This window comes from Dryobates pubescens, chromosome Z (genome assembly GCF_014839835.1).
Source record: "Dryobates pubescens isolate bDryPub1 chromosome Z, bDryPub1.pri, whole genome shotgun sequence".
In the NCBI taxonomy this organism is placed as follows: Eukaryota; Metazoa; Chordata; class Aves; order Piciformes; family Picidae; genus Dryobates; species Dryobates pubescens.
In genome coordinates, this window is record NC_071657.1 from 97,942,959 (window position 1) to 97,969,385 (window position 26,427).

Consider the following 26,427-nt stretch of genomic DNA (forward strand, 5'->3'; position numbering starts at 1 on the left):
GCCATGAGGTGCTGAAACCTCATTCTCTTGATTTGGAGAGCCTGGACCTGAATGGCACAGCATGACTTCGCTCCAGCCTGGCTTAATTTTCCTACTCCTCCGTCATCAACAAGGGTATGTTACTTGTTGTTCTTTTGAACAGGTGATCTCATTAGAGAAGTGTAAACATCATAGAATCATAGAATCAACAAGGTTGGAAAAGACTGCAGAGATCATCAAGTCCAACCTATCACCTAACACCTCATGACTAACTAAACCAGTGCCACGTCCAATCCTTTATTGAACACCTCCAGGGGCGGTGAGTCCACCACCTCCCTGGGCAGCACATTCCAATGGCCAATCACTCTTTCTGTGAAGAACTTTCTCCTCACCTCGAGTCTAAACTTCCCCCTCCCCCTTCCCCCTTCCTCTTGTTCTGTTACTGGTTGCCTGGGAGAAGAGACCAACCACTCCCTTCAGGTAGTTGTAGACAGCAATAAGGTCTCCCTTGAGCCTTCTCTTCTCCAGGCTAAGCAACCCCAGCTCCCTCAGCCTCTTCTCACAGGGCTTGTGCTCAAGTCCTCTCACCAGCTTTGTTGCCCTTCTCTGAACGTGTTCAAGTGTCTCAATGTCCTTCTTAAACTGAGGGGCCCAGAACTGGACACAGGACTCAAGGTGTGGCCTAACCAATGCAGAGTACAGGGGCACAATGACTTCCCTGCTCCTGCTGGCCACACTATTCTTAATGCAGTCCAGGATGCCGTTGGCCTTCTTGGCTACCTGGGCACACTGCTGGCTCATGTTTAGGCGGGTGTCAATCAGCACCCCCAGGTCCCTCTCTGTTTGGCAGCTCTCCAGCCACTCTGACCCCAGCCTGTAGCTCTGCATGGGGTTGCTGTGGCCAAAGTGCAGCACCTGGCACTTGGATTTGTTGAATGCCATCCTGTTGCCCATCTGTCCAGTTGGTTGAGATCCCTCTGCAGAGCTCTAACACGCTCTAACACGCTCTAACAGATCAACATCTGCTCCCAACTTGGTGTCATCTGCAAGTTTGCTGATGACTGACTCAATCCCCTCATCCAGATCATCGATTAAGATATTGAATAGGATTGGGCCCAGCACTGATCCCTGCAGGACACATAACATTCATAGTCAAAATGCAATTCTCCTTATAAATAGGGTGGTAAGAGATGATAGCTAGCAAGTCTTGTTGTGATTTAAGTAGTTACACAATGGTTGTCAAGCCCATACCTCTAGTAGAGTTTTTTGCTTGAGCTGCTGAGTTCAGAGAAGTGAGCAAATGCCTAGCTATGTTACCAGTGCTGTTGCTGGGTTAAGATTTCCTTCACCAGGAGTTTGAAATGGATTAGTGTGTTTTGTGTTAGAAGTACCAAGACAAGGGTGTGTGCTTGATATTCTTGCTTCTGGTTTTATTCCATACTATGAATTTTACAGAAGTGTTGTTTCATTGTCAAGTGACTTTTGAAACAGACCTTCTGAGATCGTTCTTCAGTTGATGGAAGAACGCTTGTTTCTGCTGATGGAGTGTGGCCCTTTCAAATAGTTGTGCATTTTTACTCTAGTTTCACTTAGACTCCTGTTACTCAGCTTATATAGTGGGACGGTTAGCTTGGAAGCAGGAAGTAGTAATCACTGAATCATTAGGTTTTACAAATGTTCTAGGGTGTCACGAGAATGTCTGCCTTGTAAGTGTTTCTTTTTTTCCTGGCCTGTTCTTCTACTCTCTCTTAGTTGGCGTGAATGCAGAGGCAGCCCTGGACATTCAGACTCCTGTCATGTATTCCACTACTTGTACACCATTCCTGATTATAATCTTTTAAATGCAGTATCCCTATCTGCAGCTATGAGAGTGGTGTTGCCTCACTTGAATGTATTTAAGTTTCTTGGTGTCTTTCATGCCCATGGAAAGTGTTTAGCCTTTGTAAACTTACAGAAATAGGCTTGTGCTATTGTTAAATGTACAGTTAGTCATCAGTGTTAGTTGTGCTCCCATTGATTATATTTGTCTACATGTACATACATACATGCATGCAGTTTTTCACTTGAGTCCTTCAGTGTCCTTATTCATATTGCTCCGTTTCTCATTCTTCTATGCTGATTTAGCATCGTCTGCAAGTAACTCTCAGTTGCTGTTCTGGGAATATCAGGCCTATTCATTCTGGGATGAATCCTGCTGTCTGTTTTCATTCTACCTGAATTTTGATGCATTCAGCTCTTGGTCTGGTGGAGGTTTTTTTTGTTTGTTGTTTTGTTTTGGCTGGTTTGTTTGTTTTTCCCACCAGTTAAATACACTTCCAATTGGAAAAGTAATTAAAGTGTAGTTTAATATGAAGTCACAATTACAAACAATCTTATCAACGTGTTTCAATAATCTGGTGGAAGAGCTTTACCTACATACTTACTGTCAATATAACATGATAAATGTAAGTTCCAGAACTACTCCAGTATCTCTTCTATGTATGAGGTATAGGTTATACTTGTCATCTCATTCCTGAATTGTGGGAAATTTGAACTGCAAGCATGTATTTTGAATCCTGTTTTCTCCCTTGATTCTTTACCTTAAGGAGTTTAGATAGACTTTCTTTCATCTCCTGCAAAAGGTCCATAGTTGCATGTTTTCTTCAGTGTAGTTTCTGTGCTTCATGGTTTGAAGCTTATTTCACAGCTTATTTTTTTGTTAGCTCATCCCCTGAGTGATCAGCACTCTGTACTACACAGCATTTTTGAATTACTAAACACTTGTAAAAATCTTTTTGGTCCTGCCACTGTATAGTAATTCTTAGTTTATAGAATAAGGCTTGTCCTGTCATACTTTTACAAGATGTAGAGGAAGGTAAATGTTGTGGGCCCCTGTACCCTCCATTTCCTAGAGCATGCTTTTGATATCTGCTTCCCATATATCAACAAAGCACACAAAAAGTGCAGATGAGTCATGGGAGTGGAGAAGAAGATGAAGAAGAGTGTGGAGGGCAGGCTGTCTCATGTATTAACCAGATTGGAACTGAAGTAAGGTTGTGGTATCAACAGCATTTAACCTTGAAAAGGAGAGACCAAACTCTTCCTGGTCATTTTTTTATTTCCCTGAAGAGACATTTTAGAAATAGTATCTTTTTAAGCTTGGTTTCCCATCTCCAGAATTTGCCTATAGATTTCCTGTTGATCGCAAAGTTTACTGTGCTCTCTGCCACGGGAAGCTTGGTAGACTCATATCTCCCTCATGTGGGGGAAATGCAAACTACATGATCTCTGCTGAATTTGAAGACTCCCCCTCTACTCAGTTTGATCTGTGGAGTACTTTAAATATGAATGCAGACTGATGAGAAAGTAGTGGATAACTGCTGCTGAAATAAAGATAGGGGCTTTCATTTCAGCCACACAATATTTACTGCTGTCTCCTTTCCCTTTCCCTTTCCCTTTCCCTTTCCCTTTCCCTTTCCCTTTCCCTTTCCCTTTCCCTTTCCCTTTCCCTTTCCCTTTCCCTTTTCCCCCCCTTTTCCCCCCCTTTTCCCCCCCTTTTCCCCCCCTTTTCCCCCCCTTTTCCCCCCCTTTTCCCCCCCTTTTCCCCCCCTTTTCCCCCCCTTTTCCCCCCCTTTTCCCCCCCTTTTCCCCCCCTTTTCCCCCCCTTTTCCCCCCCTTTTCCCCCCCTTTTCCCCCCCTTTTCCCCCCCTTTTCCCCCCCTTTTCCCCCCCTTTTCCCCCCCTTTTCCCCCCCTTTTCCCCCCCTTTTCCCCCCCTTTTCCCCCCCTTTTCCCCCCCTTCCCCCCCCTTTCCCAGTCTGGAGAGGGAGTAAGTGTCAGGCAGCAAAATTAATGCAGTAAAATGTTTTGTTCTCTGGAACCAAGAAGGTTAGTTTGCTGTCACAGTACATGTCCACACAGTGACATGCATTTGTATCTCCTCTGGCACTGGGAAGTGTTGAATCTCTTGTACACCTGCAGTACAACGGGCATATATGCACACAGTAAGCCTGCTGGGATGGAAGGAGGCTTTGCCTCGCCTGCATCAAAGGTTGGCTGTGTGGCAGGGAGATGCTGGGTAACACAGCCACTTGTTGCTGCTCACTGTTGTATGAATGACAGTAGGGCTAAGCAACACCTTTGCAGATTGAAGATTTATTCCTGATTCTTTTTGTGGTTTTTTTTTTTAAGATGTAGCAGTGAAAGAAATGTTGGAATATTCAAACAGTAAAGCTAGATAGAAGTAATAAAGAGGGCAGCTGCTTATGATCTTTTTTTTGGTTTAATCACCTGAGGTATGAGTTCTAGATAGAATGTATTTTGATTTCTGAGCGGTGGTCTAAATGTAAGGTTTTAGTTTGCAAAGTACTTCCTACTTATATATTAAAAACCTATTTCTTTAAAATTTGTACATTACCTACTTCTATTGCTAATTTGAAATGCAGTTGTGCATCTGTACACTTCTGACTGGATCTTACTTGATTAGATTTGGATTTCATTTATTTGATTAGATTTAGATTTATTTGGTTAGATTTAGATGTGATTTATTTGATTAGAGTTAGATTTGATTAGAATTAGATTTAGATTTGATTTATTTGATTAAATGTGACTTGATTTACAACTAATTGCATTTACCTTATTATATTGTAAAGGTAGAACTAATAAATTGGGCCTTTTTTTGGGTGCAGCTACATCTGGTAAAAGCAACTCCTTGCGTTCTGTGGAACTCATTTCTGGAGTCCTTGACCACGCAAATTAAGATCCCAAACTTGTTTTCTGCCGTCCAAACTGTGATCTTCTGTCCTTTCTCACTTTTAAGATTTTTCTTTTGCTGCTACACATCATCTGTGTTTTGTTCTGCTGCCAAAACAAAACTGGTATTTGGGGGTTTTATCTTGTATCACAAGTATGGTCTCCAGCGCTGTTCAGCGTCCTGGAGCAGAAGGTATAGCTTCCACTTTGGTCTCATGGGAGTTGGTGACGTAGCTCTGAACATGTGTATATCATGGGTAATGTGAATAATACAGTTCTCATAATTCATTTTTGTTATAAGATATCTCAGGTCTACCACTTGTGCTCCTTTATAGTCATCACTGAACTTTGAGAAACATCCTGAAATTTTTTTGTGGACGAAGAATCATGATGAAGCAAATTACAGAAGACACGGCTCTTCAGATGGGTTTGATCCTAACATTGGATGGTGTAGTGGAGGTATAATTTAGCTTTCACAGAACATCTTGAATAAGTTTAGATCATTGCTTTTGACCTAGCTAGAAATATAATCTGGTGATAATAAGTCTTCTGTGTCAAATTCTTATTCTGTAGTGAAATAAAGGTAATGGCAAGGCAGGTCTGAGAGTGGTTGACGAAGGGTTGGTTAAAGTAGTACAATTCCAGGTAATAATAAAAGTGTTAATACTCTACCCAAAAATTTCAAATGATGAGCCACAAAAGGAGGTTGACTTGTGCTGGACTACACTCCTCTTTCTCTGGCACTGTTTTGTGAGATTGTTCCCTACTACTTATTTGAATGAAAACTTACGTTCGCCTTGCTATTACATCTTCTCTGCACCATGCTATTGTTCTTCTCTAACAATTTTGCAAAAGTAGAATACTCTTTTGGAATGATTTGTAACTGCATTTCTTTAAAAATCTAAGGGCATTTTGGGAGAAAAGAGAAGAATGGTTTGCCTTCACAAGGCAAAAATAGTACAGAAAATATACACCATCGTGGGGGATACTATGGAGGATGTTCTTGTGCTTGTACCAGCTCTTACTGCTGTGGAAAAAGTCACGGACTGTATGAAAGCAATGTACCTGATGGCAGAACTGGGAAAAGGGAAGACAAAGAAGTAACCAAACAGTTTGCTGCTGAAGATTTTGTAAGTTAATTTAGTTATAATGATCAAGGTTTCATTGTTTCTACAAAGTGCCATTTTGTCCATTACAAATTATTTCATGAGATTTCACTAGTTTCAGATCATATATTTGAGGGATTACTCTTCCTTATAGGTAAAAGGGTATTAGTCATTTGTTCAGTAACTTGTTTCTCCTTTCATATTCAGTTTTTATGGTTGTTTATTGTTGTCATGTTAGGTTGGACTCTGATCTCAAAGGTCTTTTCCAACCTGGTCTATTCTGTTCTGTTCTATTTTTACCCTGGAGAAGAGGAGGCTCAGGGGAATCCTTATTGCTCTCTACAACTACCTGAAAGGAGGTTGTAGCCCAGTGGAGATCAATCGCTTCTCCCAGGCAACTGGTGACAGAACAAGAGGACACAGTCTCAAGCTGCACCAGGGCAAATTTAGGATGGATTTAGGAAGAAATTCTTCACAGAAAGAGTGGTTGCCCATTGGAATGGGCTGCCCAGGGAGGTGGTGGAGTCACTGTCCCTGGAAGGGTTTAAAAAAAAGACTGGATATGGCACTTAGTGCCTTGGTTTAGTTGATTGGATGATGTTAGGTAATAGGTTGGACTTGATGATCTCAGAGGTCTTTTTCAGCTTAGCTGTTTCTGTGATTTTGAGATTTAACCCTAAATAGGTTGCAGTTTAATGGTATGTGTGTGCATTAACTTCTACACGTTGAATTTACTGGAAATATGAATTATTAACAATGTAATCTTTCTGCCAATGGCCCTTTCAGATCTCATGCTTCAATCTAGAGTTACAGGATGTAAGAGGAAAGATGAGCTTCCCCTTTAGAGAACCATACATCACTGGGTTTGTTTCTTTTCTGGACAGGTCATGTAATGATACTAATGCTGCCTGTGTTATGTTGGAAAAGAGAAGCAAGTGGGTGCTGGCCTGTTTGGGTCATGGGGGAAAATGTTTAGTCTGTATTGTGATTCTTTATTTCATTGGTCCCAGAATTCAAGACTTACTTCTTAATAATGATAACACTTTTTCAGCCATCTTTGAACCCTGAATATGAGAGGGAACCAAAGCAGAATAAATCTTCAGTTGCAGGTGTGTGGGGTAAGTATTTCTGATCTTTTTAAATGTGAAAGTGCAGTGGAGATCTAAAGGAGTTGTATTTGAAACATATTAATTTTTGTTAAGCGTTACAAAGATACACATTTATGTTACAAAGGTGTAGACTGAAACTCAGGAAGCTTCATTATTATTACAGTGTAAGCATCTTTTACTGGAGAGGTTACACTTCCATTTGCATATTAGTCTGTTGGTCTGCAGATGTATCCACAACTAAGATTCTTTTCTAGGGAAAACATAGACATCTGATTTTGTAAAGATGTCAAGAATCCACCTTCAACTATATTTTCAAGGGGAGATATAATGAAGGTTGGTCAACTGAACCCGTGGATTGATTGCTAGCTGAGGGTGTTGTGAAAGATTTCTTCTGACTACAGCTGTTGGAAAAGCAGGTTGGCTTGTAGAGGTTTAAGAGTCTCTTCCTGGAAGGAAGTATTTTAAGCGGTTGGTTGTACTTTGTAACAAACACAATCCTGAGAGTAAGCCTTGAACTGAGCTGTAGTCTGGGATTTTCTTACCTCTCTCTGAATAAATTTGACTATTACTTCGCAGTTCTGTGGCTTTGTGTGCAGTTCAACATTAAGAAGGTGGCAGCTATGGACCACACAGGTTTTGAAGTGGTAAATTTACTAAAAGAATAAGAAACTTTCTCTTTACAAAGATTAAACATTTACTTGAATTAAATATAAAAGGTACTACTTAAACTCTTGCTAATCTGAACCTTTTTGCTCATTTAAAATGGTACTTTAATTTGCTTATCCTTTCTCATACTTTCCCCACTATGTTTTCCTTTCTTCTTTCTTTATCCTTCCATAAAAGTGCAGCAAGGAGTAAATTCTTTCCTAATCAACCTGGGGAAAATTACTTAGCAGCTACCATTTTGCAACACTTCAGCCATGGCTTCTGTGTGAAATGGCTCAGTTTGAAGTGAAGTGGGGCAAGCTCTCCAGGCTTTTTAGTATATCACCCCTTCCAAATGAAGGAAAGAACAGTTTTATCAGAAAATAGTTTGGAAGGGACCTTTACAAGGCATATGGCTACAGCTCTGTGGCTTGTTAGAGCTGACGGTTTGGTACCTTACTTTATTACAGCTCTGCTATTGCAAACCTTGTTTTGTATCTTGTGCCTGCTTGAGAGGGTGACATCAGCTGTGGCAAATATAAATGAGGTAGACCTGAGCTGTGTGACACCATTTTGCTAGAGAGTTGCCAGGGAAGATTTAGACTGGATGTTAGGAAGAAGTTCTTCACAGAAAGAGTGATTGCCTATTGGAATGGGTTGCCCAGGGAGGTGGTGGAGTCACCATCAATGGAGGTGTTTAAGGGGAGAATAGAATAGAATACACCATATTGGAAGAGACCTTCAAGATCATTGCATCCAACCCATCATCAATCACCACCTAATCAACTAAACCATGCAACCAAGCACCCTATCAAGTCTCATCCTAAACACCTCCAACAATGGTGACTTCACCACCTCCCTGGGCAGCACACTCTCTCTGTGTAGAATTTCTTCCTAACATCCAACCTAAACATCCCCTGGTGCATCTTGTGACTGTGTCCTCTTGCTCTGGTGCTGGTTGCCTGGGAGAAGAGACCAGCCCTCACCTGGCTACAACCTCCCTTCAGGTAGTTGAAGACAGCAAGAAGGTCTCCCCTGAGCCTTCTCTTCTCCAGGCTAAGCAACCCCAGCTCCCTCAGCCTCTCCTCACAGGGCTTTTGTTCCAAACCCCTCACCAACTTTGTTGCCCTTCTCTGGACACGTTCTAGCAAGTCAACCTCCTTCCTAAACTGAGGGGCACAGAACTGGACACAGGACTCAAGGTGTGGCCTAACCAGTGCAGTGTACAGGGGCACAATGACCTCCCTGCTCCTGCTGGCCACTCTGTTCCTGATGCAGGCCAGGATGCCATTGGCTCTTGTGGTTGCCTGGGCACACTGCAGGCTCATGTTCAGCCTACCATCAACCAGCACCCCCAGGTCCCTCTCTCCATGGCTGCTCTCCAGCCACTCTGATCCCAGGCTGTAGCACTGCATGAGTCACTTGGTGCCATGGTTTAGTTAATTAGATGGTGTTGGACTCGATGATCTTGAAGGTCTTTTCCAACCTATTCTATTCTTTTAAAAATGGAAATTAAGGCTATTATGATTCCTTTTTAAAGGCAACAATATTCAGAACAGGAGAATATTACAATCTCCTTCTGATGCCTTTATTCTATTCTATTCTGTTAAAAATGTGTGCTTCTGTTGCATAATAGTTTACCTTGTGTATTTGCATGAGTGCTATGAAAAGTCATAGAATCATAGAATTATAGAATCAACAAGATTGGAAAAGACCTCAGAGTTCATCAAGTCCAATCTATCACCCAACACCTCATGACTAACTAAACCTTGGCTTCAAGTGCCATGTCAAATCCCTTTTTGAACACCTCCAGGGATAGTGACTCCACCACCTCCCTGGGCAGCACATTCCAATGGCCAATCACTCTTTCTGTGAAGAACTTTCTCCTCACCTCGAGGTTGAATTTCCCCTGGTGCATCTTGAGACTGTGTCCTCTTGTTCTGGTGCTGGTGCCTGGGAGAAGAGACCAACCCCCACCTGACTACAACCTCCCTTCAGGTAGAGAGCAATAAGGTCTCCCCTGAGCCTCCTCTTCTCCAGGCTAAACAACCCCAGCTCCCTCAGCCTCTCCTCATAGGGCTTGTGGTTGAGACCTTTCACCAGCCTTGTTGCCCTTCTCTGGACACATTCAAGTGTCTCAATGTCCTTCTTAAATTGTGTGGCTCAGAAGTGGACACAGGACTCAAGATGTGGCCTAACCAGTGCTGAGTACATGGTGACTTCCCTGCTCCTGCTGGCCTCACTGTTCCTGATGCAGGCCAGGATGCCATTGGCCTTCTTGGCCACCTGGGCAGTTCTTTCATAACAATCAATGAGAGCTAAGTATACAGTGACCATGAATATTTTGTGAAGTCTACTTGCTAAACAAAGCTGAAGTAATTTATGCTTGTAGGAGTTTAAATGTAGTATATCATGACTCTTTGTGAAGCAGAAATTCTTGCAGTGAGAGCAGGTAATCTTGGAAAGGGCTCTTAATGCAGGATTTGAATGTTTCAACAAATGACCCAGCCACCTTTTGCACAATGTTAGTGCTGTTTTTAATACATGTCAAACTTCTAAATGTCAGTTACTTCATATGTTAGCTGACTATGTCTCTTAGTTCCCTCTTGAATGTGGAAATGTAAGCTTCAGATGTTCTGTTATATTCAGGTAGAGAAACCAGTCATTACTGTGGTCTAGAGTAGTGCGTGTCTCTTATGTTTATAGGGCCTCAATGTGGTGCATTTGGCTCTAAACTGAGCTGTTAACAAATGTAAGTATTCTCTTGGTAACCTTAGAGAGAAATATGAGACCAATACTCACTTTTGAAGATAAGCTACCTATCAACTAATGGTATCAGGATTTTGGATTGCAAACAAGAGCTGTGTAGCTGGCTTCATTGAAGAATATCATTACTTTCCGAAAGTAAAATTCTTGCTTTGTCTAGTGAAATGTTTCATAAATGGTGGTTGTAGAAAATTGAACAGAACCTTTTTTCATCCAGGTTTGTACAATGTGTTATTTATGAAGATAACACTGGACTAAGTTTCTAGTGTACACTTGTTTGCACTGGACTGTATGCCTGTGCAGTACCTTTTCAAATAGAAATGCAAGATTGTATACACATGCACCCACACACATATGTGTGTATTCATACACATATTCTTCTTTTTTCCAGAGTCCCCTTTGAATCCTAAATCTAGTTCTCCAAGAATGCTAGTCATTAAAAAGGGCAGTACAAAAGAACTGCAGATACCTGGATTCCCAGTAGCAGGAAGACTTCATTCTCAACCAATAAGGAATGGAGCTGGTGCAAGTTTTTATAAAGGATTAGTCCCAAAGCCTGTCACTCCACCTACAAAGGTGAGTCTTTGATACCACTGGCATGAAAACTGAAGAAAAAATGCTGTCATTCTGTATGTGTTTATTTCACCTCTGAAATGACCGTTCCTGGCTTACTAAGTTTTCAGCTCTAAGTGCAGCCCACATCAAAAGCAAATGGAAACAACTTTCTGCCATTTTTCCTTTTAAACTGTACTGTAGATGGATCTCTCTCTTCCTTTTTTTTTCTCATTTACCTTTCTGGAGAAGTGTAAGACCTGTCCATGAAAGAGTGGAAAGGATGTTTTTAACTTGCAGAACAGTGATGCAATTTGTATATATGATTTTAACAGTAAAATATCTAGAAGAAATAATATAGTTAGTATAAAATCACCTTCAGAAGTTGTGTCATTCTCTTCCCAAGCTCCAATGCAACTTACCCTGTTCATCCCTTGACTTTTGTTTCGGGAATTTTTCTGTCCTCCTGAAAACATACAATGGAGAGTTTTTTAACTCTCTATCATTCTACATTATAAAACATAATTTCAGCTGTTGAAGACTTAGGTTTTGTACCTCAAATAGGAGTTTCAATTGTTTTGAAATTTTAATCCATACATAAAAATGGAATCAGTATTTGTGAGAAGATGAATTACTCATAAAGAGTCTCTCTTCCATGAGAAAACAGGTGTTTGTGCTGAATTTATGGTTGTAATTATGATCAGCCTGACCTCAGGCCTGTCAGCCTGACCTCAGTGCCCAGCAAGATTATGGAACAGGTCATCTTGAGTGCAGTTGCACAGAACTTGGAGGATGGCCAAGGGATCAGGCCCAGCCAGCATGGGTTTAGGAAGGGCAGGTCCTGCCTGACCAACCTAATCTCCTTCTATGATCAGGTGACTGCCTGGTGGATGTGGGGCAGGCTGTGGATGTAGACTACCTGGACCTCAGCAAGGCCTTTGACACCGTCCCCCACAGCAAACTCCTGGCCAAACTGTCAGCCCATGGCTTGGATGGGAGCACACTGAGATGGGTTAGGAAGTGGCTGGAGGGCCGAGCCCAGAGAGTGGTGGTGAATGGTGCCACATCCAGCTGGCAGCCAGGCACTAGTGGTGTGCCCCAGGGATCAGTGCTGGGCCCCATGCTCTTTAACATCTTTATTGATGATCTGGATGAGGGCATCAAGTCCATCATCAGTAAATTTGCTGATGATACCAAGCTGGGGGCAGGAGTTGATCTGCTGGAGGGTAGAGAGGCTCTGCAGAGGGACCTCGACAGGCTGGGCAGATGGGCAGAGTCCAACGGCATGAGATTGAACACATCCAAGTGCCGGGTTCTGCACATTGGCCACAACAACCCCATGCAGAGCTACAGGCTGGGGTCAGAGTGGCTGGAGAGCAGTCAGGCTGAGAGGGACCTGGGGTTGCTGGTTGATGGTAGACTGAACATGAGCGTGCAGTGTGCCCAGGCAGCCAGGAGGGCCAATGGCATCCTGGCCTGCATCAGGAACAGTGTGGCCAGCAGGAGCAGGGAGGTCATTCTGCCCCTGTACACTGCACTGGTTAGGCTGCACCTTGAGTACTGTGTCCAGTTCTGGGCCCCTCAGTTTAGGAAGGAGGTTGACTTGCTGGAGCGTGTCCAGAAAAGGGCAACAAAGTTGGTGAGGGGCTTGGAGCACAAGCCCTATGAGGAGAGATTGAGGGAGCTGGGGTTGCTTAGTCTGGAGAACAGGAGACTCAGGAGTGACCTTATTGCTCTCTACAACTACCTGAAGGGAGGTTGTAGTGAGGCAGAGGTTGGTCTCTTCTCCCAGGCAACCAGTACCAGAACAAGAGGACACAGTCTCAGGCTGCGTCAGGGGAGGTTTAGGCTGGAGGTTAGGAGGAAGTTTTACACAGAGAGAGTGATTGCCCACTGGAATGGGCTGCCTGAGGAGGTGGTGGGGTCGCCGTCGCTGGGGGTGTTCAGGGCGAGGTTGTATGGTTTAGTTGATTAGGTGGTGTCGGATGGTAGGTTGGACATGATGATCTCGAAGGTCTCTTCCAACCTGGTTAATTCTATTCTATTCTATTCCATTTGCTTTTGATTAATCATTTTTTTCTGAAGATTCCTGAAAACAGTCCTATTACAGGTGAATTTCTGTTTAACATATTGTTTAGCCTAAACAGTGGAAACTCCAATCAAGAGAAAACAAATATGGGAAACTGTTTCCATATGAGTCTACATGTGGTGCTGACAACTTCAGTCCTTTCAAATCGACTGCTAAGGCACTTACTGTATCACCGAATTCAGTGAAAGAGGTAAAGCAGTGTCTGCAATTTTTATCACATCTAGGTGATGTTTAATTTGGCTAGCTAATGGGTCAGTAAGTTTTATGCAGAATTGTATTAAGTTCTTTTTTGAAGTTAATGTGTGAGAAATACAGTAGGCATGTCACTGGCCTCTTAAGTACTGCAAAATTTAATTTGTAGGTTTGATGTGGAGTCAAAATGGTACCTTAGGAAGTATTACCAGATACATTTAGACTTCAAAACTGCTTATGGTGTGACACACTTCAGAAGATCCATGTTTTCTTAACTATAAACTCCATAAACCTGCATCTCTGGGTTTACATCTAAGAATTACACATGTTGAAATGGAACTATCTTCTTTCTGCTTTTGACTGTGGACATACATGACACCTGAAGCTGCAGGGTTCAGGGAGGTTTTTGTCTTTTATTCAAAGTTTTCTAAATTAATAAACTGATATTCTCTCTTTTTTTGACACCCTACCTTAGTGTAATCGGTCAAATTCTTCATCCCCTGTTGACAAAGTTGGTCAGCCTCATTTAACAAAGTTGACAAGAATGCAAACTGATAAGAAGAGTGAATTTTTGGAAGCATTGAAACAAGATAGAGTGGAAGAGGAACATGAAAATGAGAATGATGCTGGGCAAGAGAAGGTAATTTTGTTCATAGGTATTGTAGATCCAGCAGTAGTAATTTTCCAGTGGCCAAGAAGGCCAGTGGCATTCCTGGCCAGGAATAGTGTGGCCAGCAGAACTTGAGTACCATGTCCAGTTCTGGGCCCCTCAGTTCAAGAAAGATGTTGAGATGCTTGAATGTGTCCAGAGAAGGGCAACAAAGTTGGTGAGGGGTCTGGAGCACAAGCCCTATGAAGAATATATGGAATAAACCAGGTTGGAAGAGACCTTCAAGATCACTGCGTCCAACCCATCAACCAATCAAACACCACCCAAACAACTAACCCACGGCACCAGAGCAGCTGAGGGAGCTGGGGTTGTTTAGCCTGGGGGAAAGGAGGCTCAGGGGAGACCTTATTGCTGTCTACAACTACCCAAAGGGAGGTTGCAGCCAGGTGGGGGTTGGTCTCCTCTCCCAGGCAACGAGTGACAGAATAAGAGGACACAGTCTCAAGATCACGGTATCACAGTATCACAGTAACTAAGGTTGGAAGAGACCCCAAGGATCATCAAGTCCAACCTGTTCCAACAGACCTCACAACTAGATCATGGCACCAAGTGCCACGTCCAATCTCCCCTTGAACACCTCCAGGGACGGCGACTCCACCACCTCCCTGGGCAGCACATTCCAATGACGAATGACTCGCTCAGTGAAGAACTTTTTCCTCACCTCGAGTCTAAACCTCCCCTGGCACAGCTTGAGACTGTGTCCCCTTGTTCTGGTGCTGGTTGCCTGGGAGAAGAGACCAACCCCTTCCTGGCTACAACCACCTTTCAGGTAGTTGTAGAGGGCAATGAGGTCTCCCCTGATCCTTCTCTTCTCCAGGCTAAACAATCCCAGCTCCCTCAGCCTCTCCTCATAGGGCTGTGCTCAAGGCCTCTCCCCAGCCTTGTTGCCCTTCTCTGGACACGCTCAAGTGTCTCGATGTCCTTCTTAAACTGAGGGGCCCAGAACTGGACACAGGACTCAAGGTGTGGCCTAACCAATGCAGAATACAGGGGCAGAATGACCTCCCTGCTCCTGCTGGCCACACTATTCCTAATACAGGCCAGGATGCCATTGGCCCTCTTGGCCACCTGGGCACACTGCTGGCTCATGTTTAGGCAGGTGTCAATCATCACCCCCAGGTCCCTCTCTGTTTGGCAGCTCATGTTCATGTATGTTTGAGAAATACACAAGGACTTTACAGAATATTTAAAAGATACTGGGAAACAGTGTCTTGAGGTTCAGAATACTGAAAATAGTACATGTACATAGAATACATAGAATAGAATACATAGAATAAACCAGGTTGGAAGAGACCTTCAAGATCATCACGTCCAACCCATCAACCAATCCAACACCGCCCAAGCAACTAACCCACGGCACCAAGCACCCCATCAAGTCTTCTCCTAAAAACCTCCAGCGATGGCGACTCCACCACCTCCCCAGGCAGCCCATTCCAATGTGCAATCACTCTTTCTGTATAGAACTTTTTTCTAACATCCAGCCTGAATCTCCCCTGGCGCAGCCTGAGACTGTGTCCTCTTGTTCTGGTACTGCTTGCCTGGGAGAAGAGACCAACATCCGTCTGTCTACAACCTCCCTTCAGGTAGTTGTAGAGAGTAATAAGGTCACCCCTGAGTCTCCTCTTCTCCAGGCTAAGCAACCCCAGCTCCCTCAGCCTCTCCTCGTAGGGCTTATGTTCCAAACCCCTCACCAACTTTGTTGCTCTTCTCTGGACTCGTTCCAGCAAGTCAACCTCCTTCCTAAACTGAGGGGCCCAGAACTGGACACAGTACTCAAGGTGCGGCCTAACCAGTGCAGTGTACAGGGGCAGAATGACCTCCCTGCTCCTGCTGGCCACACTGTTCCTGATGCAGGCCAGGATGCCATTGGCCCTCTTAGCTGCCTGGGCACACTGCAGGCTCATGTTCAGTCTACCGTCGACCAGCACCCCCAGGTCCCTCTCAGCCTGACTGCTCTCCAGCCACTCTGACCCCAGCCTGTAGCTCTGCATGGGATTGCTGTGGCCAATGTGCAGAACCCGGCACTTGGATGTGTTCAATCTCATGCCGTTGGACTCTGCCCATCTGCCCAGCCTGTCGAGGTCCCTCTGCAGAGCCTCTCTACCCTCCAGCAGATCAACTCCTGCCCCCAGCTTGGTGTCGTCAGCAAATTTACTGATGATGGACTCGATGCCCTCGTCCAGATCATCAATAAAGATGTTAAAGAGCATGGGGCCCAGCACTGATCCCTGGGGCACACCACTGGTGACTGGCTGCCAGCTGGATGTGGCACCATTCACCACCACTCTCTGGGCTCGGCCCTCCAGCCAGTTCCTAACCCATCGCAGTGTGCTCCCATCCAAACCATGGGCTGACAGCTTGGCCAGGAGTTTGCTATGGGGAACAGTGTCAAAGGCCTTGCTGAGGTCCAGGTAGACTACATCCACAACCTGCCCCACATCCACCAGGTGGGTCACCTGATCATAGAAGGAGATCAGGTTGGTCAGGCAGGACCTGCCCTTCCTAAACCCATGCTGGCTGGGCCTGATCCCTTGGCCATCCTCTAAGTGTTGCGTGATTGCACTCAAGATGACCTGCTCCATAATCTTTCCTGGTACTGAGGTCAGGCTGACAGGCCTGTAATTCCCTGGCTCATCCAACCGGCCCTTCTTGTGGATGGGTACCACGTTGGCCAGCTTCCAGTCAGCTGGGATCTCTCCAGTGAGCCAGGACTGATGAAAAATAATGGAGAGTGGCTTGGCCAGCTCATCTGCCAGCTCTCTCAGCACCCTAGGATGGATCCCATCTGGTCCCATGGACTTGTGGGGGTCCAAGCTGCTGAGGAGAGCTCCTATCACTTGCTCATGGAACACAGAGAAACCATGCAGCTCCCTGGCTCCCTCTGCCAGTTCTGCAGGCCAGCTGTCTGGTAGACGTTCTTTCCAGCTAGTAAAAACTGAGGTAAAGAAGGTGTTAAGTACCTCTGCCTTGTACTTCTTGGGCGGCTCTGTACCTGAAACGGTTTTGAGTTCACAATACCTCTCTGATATGTTTGTCACATGCCTTCAGTTGTCCCCCTGTGCACAGCTATTTTCAGAAGCAAGTGTATTTTAAAAAAAGAAAAAGGCTCTTAGTAGTTGTGACCATTTTAAGCTATGCCTGTAAGAAAGGGACAGTTACTGAAACACTCTGGCTGAATGTCTTGGTGTGAAAAGGAAAACACAAGATAGTTCTAAACGAATTTCATTGGTAGATCAGTGAGAATGCAACATCAAATTTTAGTTTTAATTTGGTTTGTGTCTCACTCAGTCTGTCTGTTTCAGTCTGTCTGAGCAGCTGCTGTCTTTCTGTGCTTGGATGACCCTGGACTAATGAGATAAGAAACTGATTCTTTTTCTTTCCTTAGCGTATGCTTTTAGCTAACAGAATTTCCCCCTTAATAATTACTTTTCTCTCTCTAACCCTTTTTGGGAAAAAAGGGAGGAAGGGGGAAATGTGGTTTTTTTTTTTTGGGGTACCCTCCTCCACCAGGGAAGGCAGGTTTTCTGTGTTGTGTTCTTTGCTGTGTATTTTTGTATATATTGTAAATGCTGTACATTGTGTATATATTCATTGCATTTCATCCTGCTTCTAAAATATAGCTCTTTCCCATTTTGCTTCTCCAACTGAGTTAGCTGTGGTTTCTGTGTGTGTGTGGAGAACTGAACCTCTCACCACCACAGTATTGAAAAATTATAATCTCCTTGCACAGGTGTATTTAGCCTGGAGTAGTAGCTAATGTGTAATTCCTTTTCCCTGCTGTTGCTGTTTCACTAACATGTAAAAAGATGTTAAACAAACCATATAATAGCTGTCCTACTTCCAACATTCATTTTAACAATCACCAGAAGTGGATGTGGTGTGCAGCAGAGTGGATGGGGAGGTAACTGCACAACAATTTTCTGTAATGTGATTCTGTTGATAGAATTTTAAGGCCTAGAGTAACAGATTTCACCTCTGTAATAACAAGGCAAATCATCATCAGCAGCTGACTCATTCTTGGATGATGCTGTTTTGCCCTAATTACATTAAAATAGTTTAGTATCTTTGTGAATTGTTTGATAATTTTAGCTGTATTCTTTGGGTGTATGATTTAACATCTGAATTCAGCAAGGCATTTGACACCGTCACCCACAGCAAACTCCTGGCCAAGCTGTCAGCTCACGGCTTGGACAGCAGCACTCTGTGCTGGGTTAGGAACTGGCTGCAGGGCCGAGCCCAGAGAGTGGTGGTGAATGGTGCCACATCCAACTGGCAGCCAGTCACTAGTGGTGTCCCCCTGGCATCAGTGCTGGGCCCTATGATGATCTGGATGAGGGCATTGAGTCCATCATCAGTAAATGTGCAGATGACACCAAGTTGGGAGCAGCTGTTTATCTGTTAGAGAGTAGGAGAGATCTGCAGAGGGACCTTGACAGAATAGAATAGAATCATAGAATCAACAAAGTTGGAAAAGACCTCAGAGATCATCAAGTCCGAGCCATCACCAAACACCTCATGACCAACTAAACCATGGCACCAAGTGCCACATGCAATCCCCTCCTGAACACCTCCAGGGATGGTGACAGGCTGGGCAGATGGGCAGAGTCCAACGGCATGAGACTGAACACATCCAAGTGCCGGGTTCTGCACATTGGCCACAGCAACCCCATGCAGAGCTACAGGCTGGGGTCAGAGTGGCTGGAGAGCAGTCAGGCAGAAAGGGATCTGGGGGCACTGGTTGACAGTAGGCTGAACATGAGCCACCATTGTGCCCAGGTGGCCAAGAAGGCCAATGGCATCCTGTCCTGTGTCAGGAACAGTGTGGCCAGCAGGAGCAGGGAGGTCATTCTGCCCCTATACTTAGCACTTGTTAGGCCACACCTTGAGCACTGTGTCCAGTTCTGGGCCCCTCAGTTTAGGAAAGATGTTGAGTTGCTGCAATGTGTCCAGAGAAGAACAGCAAAGCTGGGGAGGGGTCTCATGCACAAGCCCTGTGAGGAGAGGTTGATGGAGCTGTGGTTGTTTAGCCTGGAGAAGAGGAAGCTCAGGGGTGACCTTATTGCTGTCTTCAACTACCTGAAGGGAGGTTGTAGCCAGGTGGGGGTTGGTCTGTTCTCCCAGGCAACCAGCACCAGAGCAAGAGGACACAGTCTCAAGCTGTGCCAGGGCAGGTTTAGGCTGGAGGTTAGGAAGAAGTTCTTCATAGAAAAGGTGATTGCCCATTGGAATGGGCTGCCCAGGGAGGTGGTGGAGTCACCATCACTGGAGGTGTTTAGGAAGAGACTGGAGGAGGTGCTTGGTGCCATGGTTTAGTTGAGTAGTTAGTGTTGGCTGATAGGTTGGAGTCGATCTCAAAAGTCTCTTCCAACCTGGTCTATTCTATTCTATTCTATTCTATTCTATTCTATTCTATGTTTACTGTGATACTTGAAAGAACTGTTGCTGAGCATTCTAAAATGTCTGGAAGCAGGCAATACTGTAAGTGGGAGGGAGGGTGTGTGAAATGATGATGGTCTTGATCTTGGATTCTGAAGTATGGTTCCTTTTAAACTGCAGAAACAGCTGACTGAGCAGTTGCTATGGATAATGCTGTTACACTCAGTTTAGGGATTTTTTGTCAAAAGTGTGTGAACTAGATGATAATAGTACTGTCCTCTTGGTTTATGCAGTTGGTGAGGCTTCTGAGGCTATTTGGCTCATTACTAAAGAACTGCTGGATACTGAATGCGTAGAATAGAAAGAAGTATCTCCGGTTTATAAGATTAAGGAGCTTTTAATCTTCAGTGAACCTGAACAGTCTTATTTCTAAATAAACTGTCTTCCTAGATCTTCATGGCTAGTGAGTACAGTTGGTGTTCACAACAGCCTGAGTAGTTGCAGTGTGTGTATGGGGAAGGCTATCTGTATTTAAGAGAAGCGTCCAGACTTTCTGAACTGGTGGCTTGTTGGCTGAGCTGTATTGGCTGTAACCCGCACCTTAATGGGGTAAACTGGAACTCTTATGCTTTGAGACTTCTCCTGATGACACATGGCTTTGATATTTAATTAGGAATACTGTTTGTAAGTCCAACAGATAACTTATTTCTTTATGTGTGAAAAGCTGTTGAAATAAGCTTCAATTTTAAGATACATTCAGAGCTTGATAGAAAATAAATTTCAGCCAGAGCACAGGAGTTACTTTCTAGATTACTTGATCAGTGCTCTAACTTAAGATTTCTGTAGTATCCAGGTACTGCAACCTCTGGAAGTACAAACAGAATTACCTTGGAAGTAGCAGAGAGTGTCTCCAGAATCACTGAATTGCAGCTCTTGCAGACATTTACTTGTGAACTGTATTTGCTTTTAGACTTTACAATACAGAATTATTTTGAACAGGACAAGGAGTCCTTCAGTTTGTGTAACAGCAACAGTCTCTGCCACGAGAGCGATATGAACCGAAACTTGGAAAATGAAATTCCACAGAGCAACAGCAAGGCTTCAGTTACATCTCAACAGGCTGTCCCATCTTCAGCTTTCCCTCAGGCAGATGCTCTTTCAAGCTCCCTTGAGGCAGAGCATAGGTATGTACTTCATATAGTAGAGTGTTCATGATGTGTAAGCATGTCATAAATTCATAGTAGTTCAGAAATCAGAATCTGAAAAATTAAAGTGCATGTTTAATGACTTCTGGGAAAGTTCAACTGTTAGACGTGTAGGAATTTAATATGGAATATACTTGGTTTCTGCTAGACTTATGCACTGACTTAAACTTTGTTAATTAAAAATTCGATGTATTTCTATATAAAGAAATAAAGCAACTTGTGTAGTGACTTCCTTCCTCTTGATTTTCATCTGCACGCCTAAGAGGCATGTAATTACTATTTGTACAAGTATTCCATATTAATTATTCTGATGGTGATTAGGTGGGGGGGGTTATTATTTTGTTAGGTATAGATTATGCATTAGACTGGAAGACTTGCCCATTCCTAGTGCACATAGAGGAGATGTTAATGGCCTATTACCCTTCATGAGTATGAAATTTGAAAGGCACCCTGCTCTATTTCTTTTTCCCCACTGCTGACTATGGAGACAGAAATATATATATATATTTTTTTTTTTTTAAATAGAAGATAGTAATTTTGCCAATTCAAAGGACTTTGAATGGCCTCCATAGGCTTTGTGAGCAGGTACTTTTCCTTTGTGCTGTCTTGGAGAGGCTGTCTCCATACTGCCCTTTGGCTGTGAACTCTGCCTGCATGTAGACAGATAGTTACATAAATATTTCTTGGTAAATTGGGCTTGAAGCAGCAGCCTAACTCAGGGTATACTTGTGTATACATAGGAACAGTCTGTACAAGCTATCTCGGGTTTCCAGCATGCACCTACTCTGTTGGTGTCAAGTTTGCAAGTCCAAAGTTGATTTTTCTTTCTTTATTTTTTTTTTTTAAATTTTATTTAACTGTTCTGGAAACCTAGTATTGCTTTAAAAGAACAGTGGTCCTGCTGACTTCTGGCAGTTCGGGCTGGGTGCCCCCTGCTGTGGCCACATAAGACACTCCGCTGTCCTGAGGGTCCCCAGCGGATGGACAGAGGAAGCCATGTATTTTGTTCCCGTAATGTCCTGCTCCCTATAAAAACCACCAGCAAGGTCTCACACTTCCTCTTTCTTCCCTTGCTGCTCCCATGGGAGATGCTCCCTATCTGGTAACGCAAGGGGAGTTACCTCAAGGCCTCTTGGGCCTGGCTAGGCCTAATGCCAGGAGGAGAAGGGGAAAGGGCAATCTCATCTGGCCAGCTCAGATTAGCCTAACAATGGAGGGGGTGAGAGGGAAAGAAAGAGCCCTGGGGGTTTTGGTTGTACCCTCAGGCAGGGAGAAGGGGAGTGCTGGGAGGCTTTTGGGCATGTTGTGAGGGGCTCTCTATGCTTTGGGATCTTCTTTTGTCACTGCTCTTGTGGTTCTCTGTAAAACACTCACTGCTGTTCCATTTAAACTTTCCATCACTTCTGCAATCCATTTCTCTGAGTCTCATTTTTTTGCCCTGGTTGGGAGGCAAGGGAGGATCTGCCTCAAACCACCACATAACTTTAATGTTACTTAAAAGTTAATTAGCCATTGCCCTAAATTTTACATTGACAGGAGCTCTGTGACTATCTACTTTTATTGTGAACGATACTACAAAAGCTCTTAGCTTGCTTGTAGTAAAGCTTTCTAACTTGAATTACTGTTGCCAAATATATAACTGTCATTGAACTGCATTTAACGTTGGTTTTTCCTATGTGTCTATACCAATGCCACAGCAACCCCATGCAGAGCTACAGGCTGGGGTCAGAGTGGCTGGAGAGCTCCCAAGCAGAGAGGGACCTGGGGGTGCTGATTGACCACCACCTAAACATGAGCCTGCAGTGTGCCCAGGTGGCCAAGAGGGCCAATGGCATCCTGGTCTGCATTAGGAATAGTGTGGCCAGCAGGAGCAGGGAAGTCATTGTGCCCCTGTACTCTGCATTGGTTAGGCCACACCTTGAGTCCTGTGTCCAGTTCTGGGCCCCTCAGTTTAAGAAGGACATCGAGACACTTGAACGTGTCCAGAGAAGGGCAACAAGGCTGGGGAGAGGCCTTCAGCACAAGCCCTATGAGGAGAGGCTGAGGGAGCTGGGGTTGTTTAGCCTGGAGAAGAGGAGGCTCAGGGGTGACCTCATTGTCTTCTACAACTACCTGAAAGGTGGTTGTAGCCAGGAAGGGGTTGGTCTCTTCTCCCGGGCAACCAGCACCAGAACAAGGGGACACAGTCTCAAGCTGTGCCAGGGGAGGTTTAGACTCGAGGTGAGGAGAAAGTTCTTCACTGAGCGAGTCGTTCGTCATTGGAATGTGCTGCCCAGGGAGGTGGTGGAGTCACCGTCCCTGGAGGTGTTCGAGAGGAGATTGGACGTGGCACTTGGTGCCATGGTCTAGTCGTGAGGTCTGTGGAGACAGGCTGGACTCGATGATCCTTGAGGTCTCTTCCAACCTTGGTGATACTGTGATATTCTCTTAAAACAGAGTTTTTGATGACATGCATAATACTTCTTCTACTTCACGGGCATTTAATTATTCCTGGATGTCCCATTGTCCATTTTGGTCTAAATATTACAGAAGTTGTAATTTCCATTTCTATTACTCTCCTGTCAACTACTGTTTTTGGTAAAACCAGAGTAGTGCTGTTTCCCCGCCCCCCCCCCAGCAATTTCAGGCTTTTGTTACAGTTTTAACAACAGGCATTGGTGTAATTGGTCACCTGCAAAATTGCTTAATGCACACCCATTTTGTTGAGACCTAGAGTTCTTTATGGAGAGGGCTACCTGAAGAGCATTTTTATTGCTGACATCTGGTTAAATGAAATACCTGGTAGTTGACATCCACTGTTAGTTCATCTTTTTTTCCCTGTTTCAGTATAATCACCATTCTTCAGTTCCAAGTGTCAGTTTCTTGTGCCAGTCTTGATATGTACTTTAGAAGCTTTTTTATGTTTTATGGAACAGATTTTATTTCCTTTAATATTTAAGGCCAACAGGCTTGTGGTTTGCCTGAAGAAGGTTCTAGTCTTTTTGGCAAAAACTTTGCAGCAAGAGAACTTAACTATTTTCACTGTTAAGCATCTTGGTGTCTTCACTTTTTGACAGTTCCTGTTTTCACAATGTCTTCACATGCAAACCCACTTTATTCCTGCTCAGATAATATATTGCACTTTTGGCACTAGCTAAAGCACTCTGATCATTGAATCTTTGGATATCTTAAGCATGCTGACAAGAGGAATCTATCTCTTGTTTCCTTTCCTCCCCTCACCTCAGACAGACTTGCTAGTTGTAGTTCATCTGTGTTGAAAAGTCAGCCTCTGCTGTTGAGTGAGACTCAGTGGCAAAGAAGCCTGTCCTGGATCTGACATTAGTATGTACTAGAAAAAAAGAAACTATGAGGTCATTGCATCCTGAATTCATTCCTGTGGAGGGACACTAACAGGGACACTGCTTTGTTATGCAGGAAAACCTGCAGATGCCCTCAGCATGCGTCTTTGTCTCTTCATACTGTTTTCAAGGGCTTGCATTGCTGCTCCACCAGAGCAGTTATGCAGAGGAATTAAGTTCTTGCTTTTCTACCTTGCACAGATGTCTGGCCTTAAAATAAAGATACACTTTTCATCATGTGTAGTGGTAAAACAAGGTCATATGTGAAGGACCTGAGAGGTTTTCAACTTGATGCGTTTCTATCACTTGTAAGACTTTTTTTAACCAACTGTTATGCAAGTTGCCCATATGTAACACATAAAGGTATTGCTTTTAGAGAAGGAAAAATTTGGCAAGTGATGAATCCCCTTGCATTCTAGCTGCTCCTCGGAGATTAGAGGGACTAGGCTGGACTTACTTCTTAACAGCCATGGCAGTTTGATGCTGTGACTGCAGGCCTGGCAGCAGATGCAGAAGCAGGCTGTCTTCTGTAGGCCCAGCTGCATTCAAAAGCAGCAGTGGGGCACATGGAAGAGTGTGGATTGTTTACATGCAACACACATGGATTCCTTAAAGTTGCTGGTGACAAACACTGAGCTAAGGACTGGCTGTGTAGCTCTAAAATATGGTTACTATTTTGATCTGGGAAGTGCTGAGTGTTGCGAACGTTGCAAATCTTACCCAAAAGGTGTCTCTTTTGTAGTGGTTGAGGAGGACAATCTGTTGACCTGTCCCTGCTCTTTGGTATTGAACTCTCCTTCCTTTCCAAATGAGATAGGAAACTGAGGTAATGTTTTATACCTTGTCATCTGCTGTTGCATAGAGTGTGTGTGGGACTATGGTCAAGTCATCATTGGTGGTGGTCAAAGAGTTGTTCCTTCATCAGTTGCACAAGATGTTGCTTCTTGGTTTTGGTGTAACTTTTCTGGTCAGCGGTCCTGCAGATAAGTGGAAGAGTGGAACTGTGTGACCTCTGCCTTGCCTTTTCATTCTTCACAGTGCCAGGGCAAAACAGATCATCAGGTTTCTGCCTGCTCTGGTCACCATGTGCTTACCAGCAACATTTTGCTCTGTAATTTTCTACTATTTTGTGCTTCCAACAGTTGGCAGAGCTTGAAATGCCTTGAGAGTATGTAGCAAATTCCTTAATGTTGTCCTTTTTAATGTAAAGGTTATTAAAGGAGATGGGTTGGCAGGAAGACTGTGAAAATGATGAAACATGTGCTCCACTAACAGAGGATGAGATGAGAGAGTTCCAAATAATTTTTGAACAGGTAACACTTAATGTTCATTATGGGCTTGTAGTTTGCTGCTACCATAAATAATTGTCTTTTTGGAAGAATATGTAGTAACTTTGGTGGTTAGGGATGTTGCCATTTCAGTACCATTTTGGTACTGTGCTTTTGGAAGAACAGTTGCTTAAAAAAAATAGGAGGTCAGTGCTGCTTGTACATAAAGCCTATTCTCAACATGCCAAGGGATGTTTCAGCATTGCTGGTAGTAGAATTGCACAGGCTTTACAACTTCTCAGCTTAGCCTGAGGAAAGGGAATTTCCTTTCAAGGTTTTTTATGCAGTTTCCTTGGTTCTCCAAAATCTATTGTAAAGTGAGACACACTTAATTCACCATTAATAGTCTGAAAAAGCAGTCTAGGCTTGATATTGTTTTTAATTAGGAGGATCTCTCTCTCTTTATATATATATATATATATCTGAGCAGGAGCTGGGAAGGAGAATATTTTGCATTGTTAAATCTGTATATTTGATATTTCTTTAAATCTAGCCATGCATGTATTAGAACACATGGAATATTAAACTATAAAATGCTTGGCTTATTGTTCATCTTCCTTTCTTATTTTAGAGTAATTTTTTTTCCTTTCTCTTCAGTGTTCTTGACTTTTTAGCTACATCAGGTAGACAGATTGGGATACCCATTTCTTCCTGTTACTTCTCCTCTGGACCCTTTTAGTACAGACATTTGCAGCACAGTGGAAAAAGGGACTGCATTGCAGGGAAGACCGTGAGGAAGGAGGGATCACTGGTGCAAGATGTGAGGAAGTGGGTGAGAACAGTGTAAGCTTGCAGTCAGTGCAGCAGGAGTTTAGCATTATGGGAGGTATTCAGTATCACCAAGGTTGGAAGAGACCTCAAAGATCATCGAGTCCAACCTGTCACCACAGACCCCATGACTAGAGTAGGGAGGACAATAGTGCCCACTGCAGGCTTGAACTCACAAGCTTCCCATTAAGGGTCTTATGTGCTACCAACTGAGCCACACAGTACTGCCTGTACCTGGGTACAAGCATCTGGTCCAGAAGTAAAGGCTCTCGGAGCCTCTGTGTGTATTCATGAAAAGGTAGTGCTGTGGATGTAATGTAGCCCAGAGATGAAAATACAACAAATGTTGAAATGTGACATATTGTTGTTCAGCCTTTTCTTTCCCTAAATACATTTTGTTTTCTCATTTCAGTTTAAAAAAAAAGGCCTTCAGAAAAATGGCATTTTGAAAAATGGCCTCATCTGTGATTTTAAATTTAGCCCCTGGAAAAATGGTGCTTTCAAGTCTGCTCTTGAGAATGAGGATTCTGAGACGAGCAGCAGCGATACGTCAGATGATGATGATACATGAAAAA

General features: G+C 43.8%; 1 protein-coding gene across 1 annotated transcript; it reads left to right on the plus strand.

Moving 5' to 3' along the window:
* Window positions 1-26,427, plus strand: GPBP1 (GC-rich promoter binding protein 1). The gene is made up of 10 exons (XM_054178465.1): window positions 1-114; window positions 5,044-5,167; window positions 5,615-5,838; window positions 6,866-6,932; window positions 10,726-10,910; window positions 13,025-13,165; window positions 13,643-13,807; window positions 20,213-20,397; window positions 24,967-25,069; window positions 26,265-26,427. The coding sequence occupies exons 1-10, from the start codon at window positions 52-54 to the stop codon at window positions 26,421-26,423; spliced, it is 1,416 nt and encodes a 471-aa protein (XP_054034440.1). The 5' UTR covers window positions 1-51; the 3' UTR covers window positions 26,424-26,427.